The sequence below is a fragment of the Anas platyrhynchos genome, chromosome 1, assembly GCF_047663525.1.
Source record: "Anas platyrhynchos isolate ZD024472 breed Pekin duck chromosome 1, IASCAAS_PekinDuck_T2T, whole genome shotgun sequence".
Taxonomy (NCBI): Eukaryota; Metazoa; Chordata; class Aves; order Anseriformes; family Anatidae; genus Anas; species Anas platyrhynchos.
In genome coordinates, this window is record NC_092587.1 from 9,181,282 (window position 1) to 9,204,736 (window position 23,455).

Here is a 23,455-nt window from a genome sequence, read left to right on the forward strand (position 1 = left end):
GTGTGGGAAGGGGGTTAAAGGGATGTGTGGGAAGGGAGGTGAAGGGGGTGAGAGGGAATGTGGAGTGTCACAGACACCGTTATCCTATTGCATTAGTTACATTGCCACATCCATACTGGTCCAGGAGGTGGAATTTGCTGGATTGAATCCACTCTGCCTCCCCTTAGCCTCCAGAGTCTGCTATATGCCCTTTCTGGAGCTGTTAGATGGTTGCTTTGCTTGTCCTTGCAAGCCAGTTATTTAAGGAACAGCCCATTTCTACTTCTGGAAAGCTGGTGCTTTTTATTATTTATTTTATTATTTTTTTTAAATCTGTCTTAAAACATTTGTGATGTCTTGCAAAGTCAAACTATAATATGGGATACAATTCCTCATCCCTATCATAAACTGTATCTTTTGGGACTCCAGCTCCTCTTTTAATTACATCATTACCCTAATTATCTTATTAACATCCTCTGGTGTAGACAGCCTTTTACAGAAGAATGAAATAAAGAGTTTTTTCTTTGCCCCTGTGGCAGGCTCAAGATCAAATATTCAGATACTATTAAACTAATCATAACCATTTCACTGTTATCTTCCACTTTCCCCATCTGTTTGCCCATTCCCACTTGGCTCCTGCCATACCCTTCAACTGTAAGCTCTCTGAGGCAGGGTGTCTTGCAGGGCTTTGTACAGCATTTGTTCTTAATTGGGGTGTGTGGGTGGTGGAACAGTTATAATGATAGATTTGTTTTCTAGATTATCAATAACATAATTATGTTATATTAAATGCTAACATTTTTGCTGATCTTCTTTCTTACCTCCTAATTTTGTAGTACTGTGTAACATTTCCAAGACAATTGGGACCAGCAATTCATTTACTAATTAAAAGGACTGATAAATAGCAATGGAAGCAGTTTGAGTACAATACAGGCAAATGGTTCTCCCTTAGTGATTGCCATTCATCAGCTCAACACACTTTGCAGAAGTGAGATATGAAACATTAAAAAAAAGAATTTGATTACGTGATGTCATCCCAATTCATACTTCTCATTTCTCACAATTAGCTCATGCGCTTCATCTATTCATATCATCCACACTGCAATTATACAACTGTTGTTTGTCACTTTTTTCGTTTTCTCCTGCTTTGCAAATGTGACATTTTAACAGCATTGCTTAGGAGAAAATTACAGATCAGAATAACTGGTCATGTGTTGTGTTTTGTTTTTTTTTCCTTTATTTTATTTAAAGCGAGAGGATATATTAATTGAAACCTGTGTTAATCAAAGAGAGAATTGGTTTAAGAACATTGGACATTGGTTTCACTAGTAAAGAATACAAGCTGAAAATATGATACAGCTGTGTTGACCTCTTTGCAATTATTTTGAAAAGCTGGCTATCTTCCCCAGCTGACAGTCTGTGAACATGGCAAATAATTTAACATTCATACCACTCCTGCTTTGGCATAATATATATGAATCATGGGGTCACCACTTTCCAAACTGGTAGTAGATCAGAAAAAAAAGTTAATGACTAAAGGTTTGGTCATGACTTGTTCCATTGATTCCATAATAAAAAACATTTTGAAATGAAATATCAAGGCATAAAAGACATTTTGTATTATGACTCAAAAGTCATGGGGAAAGTCTTTTTTAGTACAACTTGAGGAGTTTCTTTCTAATTTTGGATGTTTCCTGGTGAGCTGCTCAACTCAGTATCCCTGAGTGGCCTGCATGGTCCAAGAATTCATGGTTTCTTCTTTGAGACCAGAGGCTTCTACACCACTGAGCAATCAGCCAATTGCAATCACTTTGAGTGAGTTTTAAGAGAATATGCTAGATTATATCTCTACTGAACTTCCAAATTTTGTAATTAGAAGGAAAGTTTACAATTAGATTTTTCTTAAGTCACAAAACATCCACTTAGTAGCTTGTTTGTTTGTTTGTTTAATATTACTATTAATATAAGCAGAACATGTGAGAAGGACAACCTTGGTTAACGTAAATGGCAAAATACATAAAAATCTTGAACATTGCTCCAACAAAGACTGTATGGCCTGCCCAGAGGCCTGGGATCATTTCTAGGTGTGTGTCTTCATTACACTTACACCATTTGTGTTAAGAAAGTTTGAGTGTGAAAACCCCACTGGGGAGCAGCACTTTTGATCCTAAGTCCACTTGAGCACTGTGCTTATCTGCACGTCATTTCAGAGCAAAGCTGATAACCTAATTAGATGACATGCTGGGCGATTCTCAACACAGCAGTGAGCTGTATCACCTCACCAGTTTTTCTCCATGAGCCATCATTATCTCTGAGCATGTGTGTGACCCCAGTAGCTGGCTGGAGAGGAGCTTTGTATCAGCATTGCAAATTGGCCCTGTTTGAGATTCATAAGCTTAGGCTTATCTGAATTTTAGCTGCTTTTTTTTTTTTTTTTTTTTTTTTTTCTGGCTGAGCCAGCACAAGCTAAAAGCAGGGATTTGTGTGGAGATAGAACTAACGCTAGACTTAACGTCAAGTAAACTCAGAGTTTTCAGGTCAGGGAAAGTACAAAGGGGCAGTGAATGCTAATCCAGTCATGGCAGCTATGACCTATACATCTGCACTGTGCAATCACATAGGTCATGCAGCATGACTTGTGCAGTCCTTTTGCTTGTGCATGAGAACCTGTTTAAGCAGTGCATATGATGACATTTACAAACAGGGACAAGAAGTGGTTGCCTCTATAAACACCAGCATAACACCAAATTTCTGTCCTCCTAAACAGTGACCAAAGTTCTGTTCTTGTTTTTACAGAGAACAAGAAGGAAGGAAATAGTGTCACCAGCTTTCCTCCACCCCATGAAAGAGCCAAACCAAGTTTCACAGTAATGCTGACAATCTCGCTAGGTGACATGCGCCAGATTTCTCAAGCGCACTGTGGGAATTCAAGCAAACATTGTCTCATCTCTACCCCAACAGTAGTCTGCTTGTTTCATCAAATAGAGCCTCTGGCTTGCTCTCTGTTGGGCAGAACACATGCGTACACCTGGCATACATTTGGCACCAAAGGCATTGTACAGCTTCTGTTGAAAAGTAAACGAGCAACTGATAGCAAAACACAGCAATCAAAAGCAGTTAGTGCTTCAACTTGATTTAATGGGAGAAACATGAATTAATAACAAATCTGCTGCTTTTATTTATGTCTTCTAGTGCTGTACAAGAACAATCTTTTGATGATAATTTGAGCAAACAAGAAGTCTGTCAAAATTTCTGTAGCTAGAACAACAGGAATAGGGGAACATTTTGTCTTGTGGGTTTTATGTTTGTATGTCTGTTTGTGTTACTGGTGTCACTGGAAGTGCTCATGTTACCTGAGATGATGTACAAAATCGTCAGCATCCATGTGTTACCCTCGGCCCCCCTCACTGAAGCAAAGCACTCTCCTTATCCATCTGTGACATTTCAAATGCCTACAGCCTTGGTTTCAGATTTGAAAAGTTAGATCTTCAAGACTAATAGTGTTGCTAAGATTTGGACTGGCTTAAAATCCTTGTCTCAGACTTTGTACATCTAATACCCAATCTGTTTTACACACCTAATCTACTGCTCTCCAGTTTGCACCTGTCATAGTTCACCTGGCATAACTAGGATAAAAAAAGCTCCTAAGAAGAAACACAGTCATAAAGTAAACATTAGAGAGATTTGAATGTAGATGGGAGCAGCCTAAAATTTAAGGGGTCACTTTGGTTTCCCATTCCAACAAAAGCTATGACTGGAAGGTTAATAAAAGGAGGAAATGATCTGCAGCTGATTTGATCAGTAATTCAATTAATCAGTAATTGAACAATTCTTTGAAGTTGTCTTTACTTTATTAAAAAAAAATTCATTAGCTAGCTTTGTTAGTATTCCATTCCAAAATATCCTATTAGGGTGAATATAGAAAAGAAAGAATTGCAATAAATGAAAGATATTATGTATGTGGAATTGTTTGCCATGGAAAATGGAATGCCCAGCTGAACTGGGTGAGAAATCAATAAAAGTACTGAAGCAATAAAGCAGTGTTGTCAGGGCAGGGGGTCTTAGAATACATCCAATGACAAATGCCATTCAAAGACCGTAGTGTTTTATTTGTTTGTTTGTTTTTCCATCTCCAAAAAGTAATTAGATGACTCAGATTGTTATCCAGTAGATTAAATGCAATTGATTGCATCTTCAATACACTATTTGGTAAATCATTCTCATGTATGGAGTTTTGCACACACACATGCACAAACACATTAAACTGTAATCAGATCAACAGCAAATACACTTTTATTTGCTGGTTATACAATAGAAGAATGAGGAGAATTTGTTAGTTAATGATCTTAAAAAAAAACAAAGATAAGAGGTAATCAGAGATTTTTACAGCAGGATAAGAGCTCCAGCTATGAGAACTGCAGAAAACGCTACCTTAATAATTGCTTTTCCCATGTTTGTAACACAGCTGTTACCCTTCTGGTGATAGAAGTAGGATATTAGCATATTTTAGACCCATATTTAAGCATTGTTTAGAAGGTGAGGGGCAGCCTAATATGAGAGGCCGAATCAAAGGCCTGTAAGACCTGCATCATTCAACATTTACCATTTTGGTGGAGATGCTTGTTCAAAAAGTAAGCAGTTTGAGCATTCATTCTCAGGAATATGACCAGAAAATCTGTTCAACCTCCCTACCTGTGAGTGGCAATATCCAACAGTGGGGTTCATATAAGCAGTAGCTGTTTCATCTGGCAGCTTATCCTGGTGATGTTAACTGTACAAAAAGACAGCCGGGAACACAAATTATAGAAGGACTTAGAAAAATAAGTCAGAGTACTATTTTTGAAAGCAGCAACAGAAAGTAATTTTTCTAACATTAACAAAGGTGTAGAAAATTTATTCAGATAAATGTTTTAAAATAAAGATCAAATAGTTCAGCTGGGTGGTTCTGAACCTAAATTTATTTTCATGTTACTCTGGCTCTGCTACTGTTTATGTTTTAGCCATGGTACTCAATATGCTCATCTATTTTTTTTTTGCGTGTTTTTCTTACAACTCACTTTCAGATGGGCAAGAAATGAGAATCAAGGATACAGACCCAGCTCTTTTAGGCTTTTTTTTTAGTGCCATATTCCTCCAAAAATGCTAAGTCCAGAAATTTGAGTAAATTGTACATCATTTAGTTCCTGAGATTTCTGAGTGGTACTATTCATACGAGGCACTAAATAGCTTTAGTACTGGTTTAACAGACATGTGATGAGTCTTTTCAAAAATATAGAATATAGAATCCCAATACTGGAATTTTAATGTCTTCCTTTCACAGCCAAGCATTAAAAAAAAAAAAAAAAGGCTCATCATCAGGTTAATACAGAATAAACAAAATAATACAGAATGTATATACTTACAATCTCTTTTTCAGTTATGTTTTATTCATTAGTTGTAACTGCTCTAAAGTGACCAGCAGCCTCTGAAATGTTGTCCCAGATACCTTCATGCCTTCCCATTGGGACCATCTGTTTCATTTGTTTTGATTATGCCGTGCCCACAGGTTTCACTGTGTCAACTTACTACAACTCTTACCCAAGAAATACTGACTTAGGGAAGTGCCCTTTATAAATGTCTACCCAAGATTCTTAAATAAATTACCGTTTCTTCGAAGTACATGTTAGTTTGGAGTGACAGTTTCAGACAGTATTGCACTTCTGGCTGTCTATTCCCAGAACATATTCTCATTTCATTTAATGAAAGGATGACTTCTCTTGATCATGTTAAATTAAATTTGGGGATTTTTTTTTCACCCTAAGTGTCTCTCTATTTTTGTGTTAAGTCTCACATCCTATTCATGATTTATTTTATTGTATTATTTTATTTTATTTTCATTTCATTGTATTGTATTTATTTTATTTATTCTGTAAAACAAGTACTACCCCACATCAGCTTAATTGGTAGCATGTATGACTCCCTCCACAGGTTTTAATTTTCTATTATATTTTTGTTTATTTATTTTTTTGGCACTATTTTCTTGCTAACTTGTAAAGCACTAGCAGTAATATCAATTAATAGTTGCATTCTGAAGCTGTATTAAAACTGCCTAAAATAACATCATCAAATCTGTGGCAGAATTTACTATGTAATAGGTTTCTATTAAAGTTAGAGCTATTTTAGAGCAGAAAATGAGATGTAATACATACATGTATGGCTACATGTTTAGCTACAGTATTTTCTGCTAAAGTCATCTCTAGGGAGTTAGCGTTATATTCTAATACAAGCCTATTTGTCCTTGCCAATTTAAACAATATCATCCGTGCCTGCTTTCCTTCAAGGTGCCGATTTTCCTTTATCATTAAAATTACTTTATCACTCTTTCACTTAGCTTTGGCTTATGTGGGAAGCCCTGCCAGTGTTTAATTTGCGTTGTTATAAAATATTTTTGCCCTTCCCCCAAGGTGTTTTTGGACCATAAAATTACTTTTGCATATCCTTTTGAATATAATTATTGTAACACCTTAGCAATTGCCAGGTTGTTTCCTTTAAATAAACCACCATCTAGGACTGAACAATCTCTTGAAAGCCCTTGGAAAATTTTGATCCTACTATCCCATGTTGGTAACTTTGATGATTTTCCACAGTCTTATCTCAGCTGTAGCTCTGGCAGTCTCAGTCCACATCTAACCCAAGACCTGATAGGTTTGTTCTTGTGTTGATAACTCCATAACACAGTAATAGACATTGTTCTACTGCATGTATGCCCATACAGTGTTACTGTGGTTATTAAACCTATCCCACTTTTTATCAGTTTGAAATCATAGTTTTGTGTCCAAGAAAATAATCATTTCCAGGTTCTCAAACACTGGAATTTTTTGTCAGACTCCCTTTTGTTAACAGTAAATAATGTTTCGCTGAATTCATTTAAGAAAGGAATAAAAGCAGTTATAAAGGACATGAAGCTTCTTATTTACATTGCTTAAGGTCAGAGACTCCTTCTGAACAGACTGAAACCCATTTTTGGTTAGTGGTTATTGTGGTCAGAATGATGCAAGAACCAGTGTTGAACATTTTCAGTCACACTACTGTAAATAGTCTCTGCCAGAACCTCTGTTAGAACTTCCACAGAAAAATTGGATTTTTGCTTACTGGCATAGTAGTTATGCATTACTGGTTCTTCAAATGAGCCCAACCAGTTTCAGAACCTTTTTAAACTTCTCTGTGATGCCCATTATACCTTTTTGTAACAGTTAACTTAGGCAGCATTATTTATGACAAATGTCCCTATACAATTTAGCATTTAGGGAAACTTGGAAAAATTTTTGTTGCATCATTGATGATTTCAGCTCTACTGTAATCTGTACATATGCCTAGTAGTGTTAAGGTCTCCAGCAGATATGTCTATTATATTGAACTCAAATTATGGTTATTCAGATCTGGGCTACAATCTCTGTTTCTTCTCAAAATTCCAACAGCTCAGAGCCTCTGGTTATGGATGACTAATGTTTTATTTTATTTTTCTAAAGCAAAATATTACTTGAGCAGGTCTTAGTATTGTTTATATCATAGATGTACAACTTCTGTTATATAAACCATCCACATACAACCTAAGGAGATATATTGTTTAGATCCTGGGCCCTTTGTATGTTTTCTCTTCTCCTAAGTAAGTTGGAAAAAGCCAGTGAGCCAGAAGGATCTCCCTGATAATGTAGCAAACTAGACCTCTGCATTCCTCAAGAGTCTCTTAGGTCTTTCTCTCTGTCATGCCATTCATTATGTGTATAATGAATGCAACTATTATTTTAGGAGGTATCTGTAAATCCTTTTTTTTTTTTCCCCAGAAATGGCAGTTTTATTGAGGGTGCATTGTATGTTGGTTCTGTACTTGCATAATAAATCTGATATTCCTGGGATGAGTGTACAGTATATCCAGAGAATGATTGCTGTACACCGATGCCTCTCATTACCCATCTTTTAGTTGTTGGTGCTACATCAGCTCAGTGGTGGCAGGCACATATATTCAGAAGACAGAAGAAGTAGACAGAAAAGCAATAATGCCACCTTCTTGAAAAATGTATTTTGCTTGGCATTATAAGGTGCCGAGTTAGTTACACTCATTTCACTGCAAATTTGATTGTTACTACTGCAAGACAACATTGTAAGAAAAAAAATAGCCAAGATTTAAGCAATCTAAATATATTTTAGACCTGTTACTATATATGAACTCAGATGTCACAGATCGCTATCCTGACAAAGTTAGATATTTTGGTTTTCTTTTACATTTATATAAAAATCCTCCTCCACCATTAGAATTTTATTCTTATGTTCAGATATAGGCTTTCAAATGATTTGTGAGTCTCTCTGTGAGGAGCTGGAACAAGCTATGTGCAACCAAGTTAAAAACCCTGCTTTCATGAACTTAGCTACTTATTCAACTCCTTTTTTTCAACAGTATATATATGAGCCAATAACTATTGGTTCATAGTTATTTGATTTCTTTGGTTGCAGTACTGCATGTGGTTCCTTTATGCTTATGAGATTTGGAGTGTACATACATGCAAAATGTAGACTGTTCCCAGCAGCATCAGAAGTTCCATGGTGGCCAGGAGGAAGCCTCTACCTTTACCCTCAAAAACTAGAAGTGATGAGATGTTTTTTTTTCTGTCAATTGATGGCACTATTTATAACCACTTTGATCAGTTTTCTGAAGATGTGTTTATCAGTAAAGGCTACTGCTATTGCATATGCCTTTCTCTCTCTTTGTTTTTTGTTTTTTTTTTTCTTTCTCTCTTTTTTTTCCTCTTTTTTTTTTTTTTTTTGAATGCCCATATGTCAGAGCCATCTCCACAAGCCAAATGGACAGAGCATCCATTTGTTTTTCAAAGTGAAGTTGTAAGATGGTTCTTACTCAATAATCAGATTTCCATGTTATGCATTATTATTGACTTATTTATTGCATTAAAGTGATATTAGAAACTCCACCTAACTGTAGTATTCCATCATGTCACATCCCCATTGAATCAACAAATGGTTTGTGTAACTTTTGGTCTGTGTCTAAATGACGGCACAGAGGGAAAGTATCATACATTTTAAATATAAACTATTAATAACAGGCTGATTTTTTAAAAAAACTCTGATAACACTTCTCTAATGAAAACAGTTATTAAATTTCTATTATTATTGAAAGAATTTTGTTGTGAAACTCAGCTCAGCTTCCAAAGGTTATAGATACAAGAAAAAGATACTTTATTAATTCTTGATATTTTTATCATCTCTTTCCTAGCCCTGGAGGCTGCCCATCAGTAGGAATAGAATAGAAACACAGAACTGAAGAAATATAGTAGAAACAGAGCACCTAGATATGATTTTCTTTGCCCCTGTCATTAACAGCCTCCTCTTGTTTCAGGAACATTGGAGAAATATCTTTACCTACAAAAATTAGGTAAAGTGGTGCATATGAAATGTTGTTTAGAAAAAGTTATTCAGTGAAGCTAATTTTTGAAAGGCAACTTCAGACATCCTTTTACATAAATAAAAAGAAGCAGCATAGATATAGTTGTAAGTACAACAAATCTTGCCCTGTTCACTGATCCAGCTGTGAATGGATCACTTTCTGGTAATACAGCCTAAGAAATCCTCTATGCATCCATAGTTTTTATTTCTCCTTTGACAATCAGCATTATGATGGAACTTTTGGTAGTGTGAGCTGCTTTCCCAGATAAAGTAGTAGAAAATCCTTTAAATGTTAAATGTCATCTGCCTCAGTTAAATACCTTAGCTGACCAATTGATCTGTAACCCATATAATTGTCTGTTCTGAGTTGAAGCTTGCATTACTTATTTATCAGCATTATAACATTAAACTGTTCTGTTCTAGACTCTGCTGAAATCATGGCTTACATATACGTAACAGTTTCTTCTGACTGAGAGGTGTCCTAACAGAACTTGCTGAAATGAAGTTACAGCATTTTTCCTACTCCCAGCTGACATGAAGGAGGCAGAACCCTTCTGTTCTCTCTAACACAATTTTCTTGGTTCCTGAAAACAGCTTTTATCTGATAGTAGCTGTGGCAGTAAAAAATCAAAATCGGAAGTGAATCACAGCCAACTCTTCCAATTGTGCACAGGATAAGTATGCCATTAACCATGTCTCTCTTAAAGTTATTTATCTCATGCAAGCAAATTAGTTTGAAGCTAAGATACCTACATGAATGCAGATATCTTCTATCAGGTCTCTGCTGGCTATAGCTAGGCACTTGACAGAAACAGAAGTGGAGTTTGCAGGAAAATAGGACCCATTCGTATAAGATGTTTGTAAATTAATATAATAAAAATATATACCCAACTCTCACCCTCCCCAGGTATATATGTCAAAAGACAGAATAAAGCACATTATTGACATCAGCCCCTACCTTTACGCATATATATCTTGACATTGTGCTTTCCTCAGCAAACTTGAGGTCTCTCATGAACACAAGATGATATATACATAATACATTGAATTGAATTCATAACATTTTATGGGGAAGTGTCTTCATTTCTGTATAACTGTGACTGTCATAGTATGACTATTTCAGATTTTTTTTTTCTCTTTTAGAATACACAATATATCATATAAATAGCTTGAACATTAATGCCGTTACTAATCATAATGTTTCCAAGAAATAGCTTATAATTCTTTCCCACCATGAACACAGACTCTGAACTCAGAGACTATTACTAGATTTTGAGTTTGTTTAATCATTTATGTCTTAATTCTTTCCCTCCTGCCTCTACTGAGACTTTCAACCACAAATATCAATATTAGGTGTAATTGCTTCTGCAATGTGTTATATTGAGGAAAAACAAGTATACCTTATAGGTGCTTTTTGCATTGATGACAGAGGTATGAGATCACTTATTTTTACCTTACACTAGATAGGCTGAGTGTTTGCATAGTCAAAAGATTCATAACAACTCAGTTACCCAGTTCCATGTCTCAGCCCTATTTCATGAGCCTAAAACTCAGAGTTTGCTGACTAGTGTGATGTTTCTTATTTCAGAAACATATATAATACTATTCAAGTACTAAGCTATCTGTTCTGCTCCTTAGTCTGTTTCCATGCATCCAGTGCTGTTTCTAGGCAGGTAGTATTAGTGCCACTAAATCCTGAAGCTCAAACATCCAGTATGAGCTACCACTGTTTGCCTTGCAGGTAACTATTCCCAACATCCTTCCATGTGTTGATTCCATGTCAAAGCAGCTTGAATAGGCCTTTGGTACTTTAGTTTACATGAATGAAAGAAAATCACAGAAAATACCAAAATCTTATACAGAAAAAAATGTTCCCTATAATTTCAAGCACTGAAAAGAAGGCCTTTCCTAATTTGTCTGCTCGCACAAAGAGAATCGATGGCATAGAATTTTAAATAGTTTATTCTCCCACAAACAATTCTTTCCAAGAGATTTTCAGAAATGGTGGCTAGCTTTACCTGCCTCCAAATGAAATGTTCTGTGAAAGATATTTTTTGAGACTCATTATTTGAAATTCTGGCTCTTAATTTGCTTCACATGGAGGCACTCAAAATAAATACACACTTATGAAGATGATGGTCCACATTGCACAAGAGCAGATGTGTCAGAGGGAGATATGTAACACATTTTTCATCTGCCAGCATGAGTATGTTAATGACATGATGGTGTGTGACTTCAGTGTTTTAATTTAGTGGCTCAAGGATTATGCCTGTAACATTCCAGGTACAACTATTATAATGTACAAGCAAGAATAATGCTTTAAATAATGATAACAACAATGGCAACACTAATAATTTCACTTGATGTGTCTCCATTCCTAATGTTAGCAAAACAAAACAAAACAAAACAAAATAAAAAACTAGGGACATAGAATGTTATATAATATAACAGAGAATCAGAAATTAAAAAATAAAAATAATAATAAATAAAAAAAAAAAGGTCAGAGGATGAAATAGCTTGCACAGAAAGCCCACAAACTAAACTAAAAAAAAAGTCTGGAGACTATTTCATGTCTCCAGACTTGAAAATGACAGAGAAGAACATGTGGCAATTACAGAACCATTTTTATTGCTTTAAAATAACACAGTTTAATTGCTTTGATATAAATGTTGAAGCATATCTCAACTAGGAGCAAAGCAGTGTACTCAATCATGTTACTTTTAATGGAAACAGTCTTGAAAATCGGTGGGGCAAAGAACATTTGTCATAACTGCTGGCCTAGCAAGTCATGCAAGCACAACTAGATAAATAAGGTAACATGTCCTGCCACTTGTAACTTTATCCTCCAGTATATTTCATCAGAAGGTTCTTAATTTTAATCTGAATGTCTCCATCTTAATGAGAATGAGACTTGCATTTGGCTAGAGCCCAGCTCAATTTCACGTAATAACAACAGTAACCATCTCAAACTTATCCTTTCCAGTAATTGAACTATATAGCATTCTAAAAAACAGCAACAACAAAAACACATAAACACATAAACAAGTAAACAAGTTAACAGTCTATATCAAAATGTACTTTATAAGTTTTGCTTTAGGAGTCTTGAAAATGTGATCAGTGAAGAAATACAACATTTGAGGAAATGGCTGTTGCATATACAAAATGTTGGAAGAGATTAGTGAAATAGGTTTTGCATTTTTCATGCTGTTTCCACAGGAGATGTGCTGAAAGCCATAAAGATATGCTTCTTTCTCCAACTAATTTATTTCACATATACAATAATTTGCGGTCAATAAATCTAGGACGGATTTCCATGGTAAGGCATTGGTGTGGCAAAAAGAATAGATAACTTTATTCATAATGTGGTTGTGGTATTTTTATAATCAGTTTTGTAATGTGATATCACTGGAGAGTATCATCAACCAGTGTTCAATATTAAACAAAGTTTTCCAAAGCAACACATGCTATATACTAATTCATGTCATCAGGGATCCATCTTATGGTGTAAGGGACTCATCTTGTATGCACATGGCTTTTGACAAGATGATAGCTCTGAGAAATTTACTTGTACAGTTTTATAGCTGGGCACTCCAGATGGAACATTTTACCATAGTAGGACATTTTACCAAGAGGAAAATAACTCCCTCACCAGCCAGACTTGTCTTGACTTATGAAAACAAGACTTCTGGAAGGGTAGGAACTTCTGAGCTTTTTAATGAGAAATAATGACTTCACAATAACAATTTCAGTAAAATAAACAAAACCTTTGTTTATTTCGTCCACCTGTCTGCTTGTATATTTGACATCTTATAGAAAGCAAAATATTTAATCTGAGAAAATAATTTCCTTAGAAATATCTATTAAAAATGTTGAAATCCAGTCATTTAAATGATCCAGAGTTTAATATTTGTGAAAAATAATTTACAGTTCAAATCTCTGTGTAATGGTCTACTTATTCCCTAAACTTTGAGAGACTAGAAATCTTGGTCCTGCATCTGTCTAAGTTAGTCATCAGACTTAAGTTTAGTCATAGTCTGACATTTTTTCAAGTGTTTTCAGCTGTTAGGAGGCGAAAATTCAGCTTATACACCATCTGATAACCTATTTCCCCAGATTCCTGTCTTTCCTGGAAGGCCTTCTTTAAAGTCCAAAGCGTGCTAAAGGAAAAAAAAATATATAAAAAAAAAAAATTGGCCTTCCTTAAATATGGATTGTGCTGGATGTACTACTCATAACATTTCAACACGCATAGGCACAGATCCAGCAAAACATGTGTAAAATTTGAAACCCATGAGTAACTCTATTGAAGCTGCCAAAGATGGTAGGATGAACAGAGAAACCACTGAATTTCAGAGCAAAAATATAGGATGAAACTATATCCTTAAACACAAGACCGTAAGCTTTAGAAGGATATTCATTCAGCACTTGTCAAGAAGGATGAGAAGGATGTTGCTTTTCAGGTTATTCTCATAAATCATTATGGTATCTAAAATTAATCAAATGATTCCTGAGAAATATACATATATTTGCATTCAATTTTTCTTTTCTTATGTTTCTGCTTGTAGTGACTTTTAACTCCAGTGGGAAACTGGACTAAATTGTACGTGTAATATTTTTCTGCTTCGGCAAAGTCATTTGACTTACATAATCAAGCACTGAGTAGAGTGGGAATATTTTTAAAGGTCAAATCATAAAACTGTAAACTCCAGAGGGAATTATCTCTAGGGAGTTATATCGACTGTACCACTCCCCGTATGAAAACTTAATTGATGTCACTTGGTTGAAATTATTATCTCTTGAGTTGTAAGTTGATATGACGTTATGTAAGATAACAGAGTAAAATGCATTTTTCGGATCAGATGTTAAGCTCTGCTTGTAGTATCACAATTGGTCATTGTAAAAAATGATTATTATGTCACAAACAGAGGATTATGATGTCAGGTGGGGAATAAGTGCAGAAGCAGATAAATTCTTAAGAAACAACAGCGATTCTGTTTTCATGCACTGTCTTCAGAAAGAAAGAATGAGAAAGAAAAAAAAAAAGTACAGGGAAATATAGTGCACAGAAGAACACTTGTTTCCAAATAAGATATTTCATAAAGTTTTCCATAAGGTGACAGCTGTTTTTTCAAGCACCGCATTCTGTTCTCCGTTACATCAGTGCAAATCTAGAGGAACTGCATTTGAATTGTTGTTGTTTGGGAGTGACATCAGGGTAACTGAGAGTAAAATTTGGCTTTAATACATTTTCTCAGAAACAGAAACCATTTATTCCCCTCAAAATAGAGAAGGGGGAATTACCACACATCATATGACATCATGTATCGTTCAACACTTTGGAAGAAAAACGGAGAGCAAGATTTGTTTGAAGTCTGAGATGTTGTGTTTTTTTCCTCTTCTCCTCTTTCCAATTTGCACAATTTATTGGGAACCCCCCCTTTTCTGAAGCACAATACAGACCTTTTGGGCACAGGGGAGCTCTCTTAACAGTTGGTTTTGCCATCATAATAAACTCTTTAAGGACACTAATTCTAAGCTTCAGCACACCTCCCTGTCGTTAGCAACATAAGGCAAGTAGTTTCAGGGATGCTTAACAGCAGCTAAAATGGACTGTTTGGAACAAAATTAGATTTGGTAAACTTAGGTCTGAGGTGGAAAATTGCCTTAAATAGGTAAATACTGGCCTTGTATCAGCTTTGTCGGCAGTGTCATGTAAATTCACCTTTCTGAAGCCACCAGGCTTTTCATACCTTTGTCCTGTGGTAGGGGAGGAGGAAGTGAGATTTCAGCTTCTAAAAGCAAGTGACAAGCAGCTTCAGAACCTAAACACTAACACATCAACCTGCTGGCTTCATTTGTATTCAACAGATGCCTTGCTTTTTCCCCCTCGCTGCCTAGTCTGTACCAATCAGTATAAACAATAGATTTTTTTTTGTCTTTATGAACATATTCTTGTTCTGTTTCACTTGAAGGTGGAGATAAAACATGTAAGGAAAAATAAAAAATAAAAAGGAGGAATGTAACCTTCATAGACACATATTTATATTTTTTAAAATTACTATGTAAAGCATCAAGAAATACTCTGGAATTTGGCCTAGAGATTCGTGAAATCAGTATAAGAGGCATATAAGCTTTATACAGAGAGAAGAAAAAAAAAAAAAAAAAAAAAAAGAAAACCTGAAGGATCCATCTGTGAGATATTTTGAAATGCCAGGGAAAATGAAGGAGGCTAATTATGCTAATTTTATATTACACTTGTATACAACATGTATTGTCTCTAACTATATGTATATATAGGGTGTGCCGGCTTGAGTCCAATCTCTTTTCCATGATTGTTTTGGTATAGCATAAAGTATGTTGTGATTACACTATTTTGCATGTACAGAATACCTGGCTTATTAATATATGTATATCCTTTCTAGTTTGATCACAAGACACCAAGGTGTTGATAAGTAGCTAATTCTGGTCCAGAATTAAGAATTTATATTATCATGGGAAATATTTGTTGGCAGTACCAGCATCTTTGTCTTTCCTTCTCTTCTGGTACAGGGCCTGGCTCTGAAAGAGCAGAAAGATGTTACACAGTGTCAGCAGATCTCCATTATCGTATGACCTCCAACAGGGTGTCAGGCTGCACTCCTCCCCACATCTGGCCATGTGTTTCCTTTATTACGTTTACCACTGCCATTAGTGCTCAGTCACTGGGTGAACTGCTCCAGGGAGCTCTGAGTGCTGAAACTGCATCTTCAGCTACTTGGAGAGAAGAGATAGACTGCAACTGCTCAGACTTTGGTCTGAGTACTCTCAGTTTTGGTACTCTCTGCTTGCATATATAAATATTGAGATAGCAAAATATTGTATATTTGAAATATTTTTAGAATGCCTAAGAGCAAAATCAAACAATCAATCAAACAAACAAACAAACAAAAAATCTTAGTTTTCAATTATTTTCCTACAGAATTGCTCTAATGGTATGTGTGTGTGCATGTGTTCAAGCTACATTTGAATTTTCACAGGCAAGATTTACATGACTGACAGGTTCAGCTCCATTCTAACTTTGTTTTGGATTTTAAGACTTCATGAGACAGAAGGAATCTTTCTTTCCTGTGTCTTTTACCTGCCTAAAATATCATGGACTGTGATGTCAGAGAACAAATAAGAGAACAATGTAGTGGAAAGATTCTCTGAAATAGTTACAAATTCAAACCAGAGAAGGGATAATGTTCCCCTCCCTGTCTGAAACCCCTATTCACTGGGGATTCAGAAGGGGAAAGACAGAGTTAGTTAGTGCTTTTTTAGAGTCTGTTTTTCTTTGAATTCCCCCTCCCCTTTCCTTCTAGCACACACTTTCACATATTGCTGACTCTAAATGCATTCACAGAGGTCAAATTATTGAAAGTTCAACCAAGTTTTCCTAGGCTATCACAGTTTACTTACCATTCCCAGTTTCTGCAGAGTTGTGATTAAATAGCTATCAGTTTTGGCATCTGAAGCCATAAGCTGACTCTTTAGCCCCTATGTTTTGTGTGATATTGTTTGATCTTCCAAGGATGATTTCTACCCACAGACTCTATTCAACAAAATCAGACTTCTAATTTGTCTATGAAAAAAACATCCTCATTAAAAAGTTTTTCAGTCTAGAAAGTCAAATAGGGCAGTTATATGAAGATGACAGCCAGTGGTTAGAGTTTTGTTGCTTTTATGTCTATGTCATATACTAACAAACCACTCAGCACAAGAAGGAAAAACAACAAAAAAATAAAAAATAAAAAAGGAAAAAAAAAAAAGGAAAGAAAAAAAAAAATGTCCAGATCATACAATGATAATAGCAGATGTTGCATACGCTTTCAGTTTGTGGTTTGTGCATATGACTCTGCTGCAATTCACCTGGGCTATTTAAAAGCCTGTGATGAATGGGTGGCACACAAGATAGTGTTGTGTCTTTCAAGTCTTTGACAGTTGGCAGTAAAGGTTACTAAGCAAAATTACATAGGGCCAAAAGGTTGGCTATGATGGATCCCAGATACAATAGAACTGGGGATTTTCTGTATACCAAGTGATAAGGAGGGACTTCTAGGGCTGACAGGAAGGACTTGTGTACTATGACAAATGAAGAGGTAAGGATGCAATTGTTGGCATAGTACGTGAGAAAAAGAGGATCAATTTCTTGTCATCTTAATGTCTTAGTGTGTGGCCCTGAGCAAATCCCTAAGGATCAGACCTTGAAAGGTGTATGGGGAGTCTATACATGCAAATCAGAACATAAAGAGATTTTCAAAGACAAGTATGAACTTCTGAAAAACATATTTTGATATCGATCTACATCTTTCTAAGGGCTTATTTTTCGTAGTTACAACAGTTATTTGAGGTTTTTTTTTGCAGGAAAATAGGTATTGTTAGTTGTTCAAATTCTGTAAAAAATGTGGGTGATAAAAGTTGAAGTTGGATATAAATGCTAAAGTAACTGAATCTGTAAGACATTTATATATAATACACCTTGCGAGCTGGTTCTTCAGCCAGGACAGGACTGTTTTATTATCTATCTTCTCAGAGATCCACCAACTATTAAATTTATTATTTGTTAATCTGTTATTTGTTAATCTGTTATATGTAAACCTGTTATTTGTGAGGAGGCCTTCCGGCTTGGTTACAATTCCCTCAACAAAGTTCAAAATGTCAGGCCTGGAAGGAGCCAAAAGTTTCAGGGTTGCTGTTGCTTTGTTTTCCCCTTTGTAATTACTTTTCTTAAATTGGCTTTTCTCTGAAGAATTAGAACGTCATATCTTTCTTTGCATTTCCCTCATCCCTTGTAAAAAACAAAACAAAAAAAAACATATGTCCTTGTTAGTATTTCCTCAGTGAAGGCCCAACAGCCAATAAACATAAGAAATCAGAGGGACGGAAGTAGCTGTGTTTGAAAGGTAACAGACTTGGAAATTTTGCTCATTTTGGATGAGTACCCCAGAGCTAATCCATTGGAAACAGAAGCTACTGCACCACACCATGAGTTGGGAAAAATAAGCTCTTCGTTACTCTTATTAATGCCACATGCTTGGCACTTAAAGCAGGTTTCTTACTATGGCTCTGGGTATCATAGTTCACATACATTTGAATATGAAGATGAACATCAGGCAGTTGAGGCCAAGGAAATAGAGAAGTTTTGTTTAAGTTTGAAGAGCAATCTGCAAATGCTGCTGTTCAGACAGGCGTATAACCTGTCTACAGAACAGGATGCAAAGAATATTTTTGAAGAATTTGATGAGGTGTTTAATAGACCTGAAAGTATTGTGAATAAAACACATCATACTGATACAGATCCTATTATGCTGCCAAAAGAACAAACATCACATATAGTACAGTCTCATTAGTCCTGAGAAATGAAGGAAAAGTTGATTGTGACAAGACAGTAAGATGCAGTGTTACTGAGAGAAGACAGATACTAACTGGCTTGGTTAACAACCTGATCACATGCAATAATAAAAAAGTTACAGATTTGTGTAGATTCAGGAGATTCGAATAAAGCTACCAAATGCAATGTAGCCCAGGGGAGCACTGGGGATTGACATGTCTAGACTTCTAAGAACAAGAATATTCCCAGATCTAGATGCAAGCCAGTGATTTTAGCAAATTTAGCTTGATAAAATGTTTAAATCTACACCTTCATCTCCCTTTTTGCTGGTGCATTTTTAAGTAACTTTGCTCTGTAATTGCTTCAGAACTTAAAAACTGCCAGTTCACAGAATTTTAAAGCCTTTAAGATCCAGGTGGAAACAGTGATTTGTAACCTCTTGAGCTAGTTTGATAATCATCACCACTGTAAAAGACAAATAAATAAATAAATCCAACCCAATAAATCCAGTTAGGTCTGAATATCACAAGCATTTTTCATCACCATATAGACCTTTTACAGCTTTCTTCTTTTTTCTTGATTTTTTTTTCTTCCATATGAAAGGAAGAAGAGCACCTACATTACGCACTATGTCAAGTAGACTCCTGGTTTCGATTCTTGTCTGATATCAGCACTTTCACTTAAAGATAAAGCTTCAACACATGTTGCCTTCAGAAGTGAGGCCAATATCTGAAGTTCCTCTCCATTGCTGCTTACTCAGCTTTTCTCCAGTACTAGTTCACATTTTTTTCATCTCCATGAGCTGGCATATGCACTGAGTCTGCATGAAAAGCAACCCCTTTCATATTCCCACAAAGATTATTTTTAAACAATCTTTTTTATATTTTTTCTGGAATGTCCCCACAAAAAAAAAGTCTGTAACATCCCAAATGAAAGAGTGGAAGTCTGTGACATGAAAGCAAAATGTGGCAGCTGAGGTCTGGATCTTCTTAAATGGGATTTTGCTTTTGAATTCAGAGTATTTTGATACTGCACCCTGAGCCTCTCACACATCACATGACAAATGCATTTATTTATAATTGAGCTCTAGGTTAAAGCTGTTCTTGGACCAATAATTATTCAGTTATTCTAAAGTGTGTTACAGGTATCATTATGTATACAACTGGAGCAATTTCAAAGGGACCCTTTGCAGAATTGTAAATATTCTGATTATCAAGCAACTCACCTACTACAGGAGAAAATAGCAGGGAGTCTATATGAGTTAGGATTTCACATTTCCTACAGGAGCGTGTTCTCTAGGGAGGTTTTTAGCAATCAGATACACTCTAAGAGGCTGTTGGGGATTTTTTATTTTTTAATCTGATGTTATCCAGAAATTGCACAATGAAACCAAGAAATCTTTCTTTTAAATATTACAAAGCTAGTACTGCCAATCGAAAACAGATTCTGGCTATTCCTTTGCAGTTCTGAGAAGTACCTGATTACATTGATATAAACAAGTAATGACTCATCTAAGACACAGGAAACAATTCTGAAAACATAAGTACATTTTTAAAGCATACTAAAGACTTTCTTAGAGCAGTTAAGCTTTCAAGAGCTTCTAAGTATAAAAATCACAGAAGCAGCAAGAAGATTTGAAGTAATCATGAGTCAAGTAAGGCTATTTCTGACTAATGAGAAGCTCCAAGTAATGCCAACTTATAAGTGACTGAAAGAATAATTCTGCATGGATGGTCAACAGTGAAAGCCCAGTCACATCCAAGTAGAAGTTTTTATAGGATCTATCAATGTGAAGTTGTTGCACCAGGCAGTATAGGCAGTATAAAAATCTCCAAATTATAGTGCCACACAGCATGAGACCAGAAATGTTACACAGAACCCACAAGTGCCTATCCAGATTTTGGAAAGTAAAACACTGTATAGAATGTCATATAAATGCCATTACAGAAAACAAAAATAAAGTCTGGAACAGCTATGGGAAATGATGCAGAACTGTTGTTTCTTCTGAACTCATTGAGTAACAATGGAATAATTAAACTAATGTGATCTTCTTTTCTTAAGGGGAGAAGGATATTATTTAAAGAACCAGGGAAAGTTGGGATTTTACTTTTTCCCTCTCTCCAAACTGAGTAGTTAGATCACTTTCAAAAGACCAAAGGAAAAAAGGTGAATAGTTTGTCATTTGAAAGTGAGTTGTTGCCCACCCTGAATTCCCAGAGTTGAGGTTTCTGGCACTTGCCGTAGGCATGTAGGCCAAATCATTCCTTCCAAGCAGAGCCCAGTTTCGCCTTGGCAGAAGCAACATATGGCAATGGGCGTCTTTGAGATATAAAGCCTCTTCAAGCACCACTGAAGTGCTGCTATTGCCCCTCTCCTTTTAAGGGGGTGTAGCATATGCTAGCCTGACTAGCTGATTAGCACTACTTAGAGCTAAATAGCAGGAGGACGACCCACAGGGTCAGTTTTTACCCTTCTCTGTGTCTTTGGACTGGCATATCCCACAGAAGAAAGCAAAATGTGAGCAGCCTCACTTACAAAGGATGCAAAGAGATAGCATCTCTCATCCCTTTTAACATCATTCTCTATTTTATCTCTCAAAATGCAATCTTAGATAAGTTAGTACTCATTGTATCTAATCCATATGTTTTCTGGGCAAAATATATGTTGGCTGGGGACCATACTTTATTTATTTGGTTGCTGGAAAGTAGCCTGGAGTGTTACACATTCAGTTTACATTAGAAAGATACAATTTTAGCTTCTTACTTTCTTTTCCTTATTAAAAAAAAAAAAAAAAAAAAAAAAAAAAAAAAAAAAGTAGTTGATCCTTTATGCAACTAGAAGTACATTGAGTGTAACAACATCATTGTAAGATGATGTGCTTTATAAAGTCCTGAATATGGTGTATCTTTTGTGTTTTGTTTCTGATTGTTTGCTGCACACAAAAGGATAATTCATTAGGCCAATTCTTCAAATAATCTCAAAGTGACATGAATTCCTTTGCAGAGTGTCTGTAGCAAGTAATCCATGGAAAACAGACAGGCGTCTCTTGTCATTTTGGAGCTCTAATCCACTGCCTGGAGCATGAAAATGCTCAGGATAACAAGTGTGGGAATGACCAAAATCAACATTATTTTTGGATTATATTTTCTTAACAATGCTGCTGATCAATGGAATTGCTGAATCTGGCAGATACAATGCCACAGGATTAATGAATTAAGCTCAAGAAGCAGAAGAATTTGTTAAAGAGGAGAAGGGAAAAGCCCCTTCTTTTCCACTGGTGTGTGAATATTAAGGACTGAAAGCAGCAATGCCAGAATAAAATTCTGCTTTACCATAGCACCAAGCCTTGTTCTGCACGAGCCTTTACATTTTAATTAGAACCATACTGACACCCGCATTTGCAACTATGAACTTCAGCTTCAAAGTTAAGAATATTTCCTAGACACTGGCTTACTAACTGGGTTTGAGCACAGAAAAGAGATGCCATGTTCTGTAAAAATTCTGTTCTGTGCAGTGTGATCCCCTTTGGTGGGACTAGATAACTGGTTTTCAACCCACAGTAAATAGTGGTGAAAGGAAGGAAGAGATGTCATCCAAATACTGCAGACGCTCTCACCTAAAGCACTCACAGAGTTTTTCTTCTGGAAAAGCACAGAGCAAAATAAATAGGGGGCACCTATTTATTATTAAAAGTTTTCCACTTTTCTGTCCATATTGCATTAGGAATGCAATGAGCTGTATATATCAATGTAGGACTACTTTTCAAATTGCATGTTAAATTGATATTCAGCACAGCACAGTAAATGTAATAAACCATCGTTGTCTAAAAGGGTTTTGATGTGTGGGTGGGGACAGTTTAAGTTTGCTTACGTGTTTGTATTTACAGCTCCATAACATTTAGAAAAAGGTATTTTGTGTCCCCTCTGGTTTAAACAAACAAAAAACATTATCTGGTTTCATTGTGTAAAAAAATATAGCACTAAAATATTCAGAGTACTAGGAATTGGAAGGTTTGGAATGTTTTTAACTTATAAGAATGCTTCAGAGAATCCTCCAGTGTAATTTATAAGCCCCTCTAGACCTGTACGTGTCTTGAACTGATTGTTGAAGTAGGCTTTACCAGGAATTTCTTTTGCTGAATTGTAGTAGTGCAGGAGGTGGGGAGGGCGGGAGGGTTAGCACAACCTTCCCTAACAAGGCTTTAAAAGCTTCAGCGGTGAAGTTATGCTGATGGAAGACTTTGTTACTTGTTTTTAACTGGGAGCAACATGAAGAGGATTATGTTATGGGCAGGAGATGTTATTTATGTGGGTAGCAACACTGTGGCTTGTGTTTTTAAAGGGTGGGGGGAGGAGGGACAGGACAGGACATCTTTTAATTGGAGCTGTAAAATGAAAAAATAATAATAATAGCAATACTATTAATAACGATGATAATAATGATACTACTACTACTAATAATAACAGGAACACAACCCCCTGGACACGGCATAAAATAGATTGCAATTTACAGCTCCGTGCCTTTCCCAAGCTCGGTGGAGGATTCTGATCCCTCCTTTAATCTCAGCCGCGATGGTTTTTGTTGTTGTTTTTCTTTTCTTTTCTTTTCTTCCTTCCCCCCCACCCTCCATTTGCATGTGTGGTGTGACAGCAGGGAAGGGGGAGCGGGGGGGGGGGGGGGGGGGGGGGAGGT

The 23,455-nt window shown here is 36.0% G+C and overlaps 1 protein-coding gene across 7 annotated transcripts in view; it reads left to right on the forward strand.

The window, feature by feature from the left end:
* The window catches only part of SEMA3A (semaphorin 3A), a 346,181-nt gene that overhangs the window by 148,093 nt on the left and 174,633 nt on the right, over positions 1–23,455 (forward strand). Inside the window, exon 1 of one of the 7 annotated variants that reach the window (XM_038179751.2) lies at positions 22,952–23,070. The exons of 5 other annotated variants lie outside the window; for them this stretch is intronic. In XM_038179751.2, the coding sequence (XP_038035679.1) occupies positions 23,049–23,070 (22 nt within the window). In that variant the 5' untranslated portion in view covers positions 22,952–23,048. Of the gene's footprint in view, positions 1–22,951; positions 23,071–23,317; positions 23,338–23,455 lie in introns of those variants that run through there. One more of the 7 variants, XM_072026432.1, reaches the window with a different exon arrangement.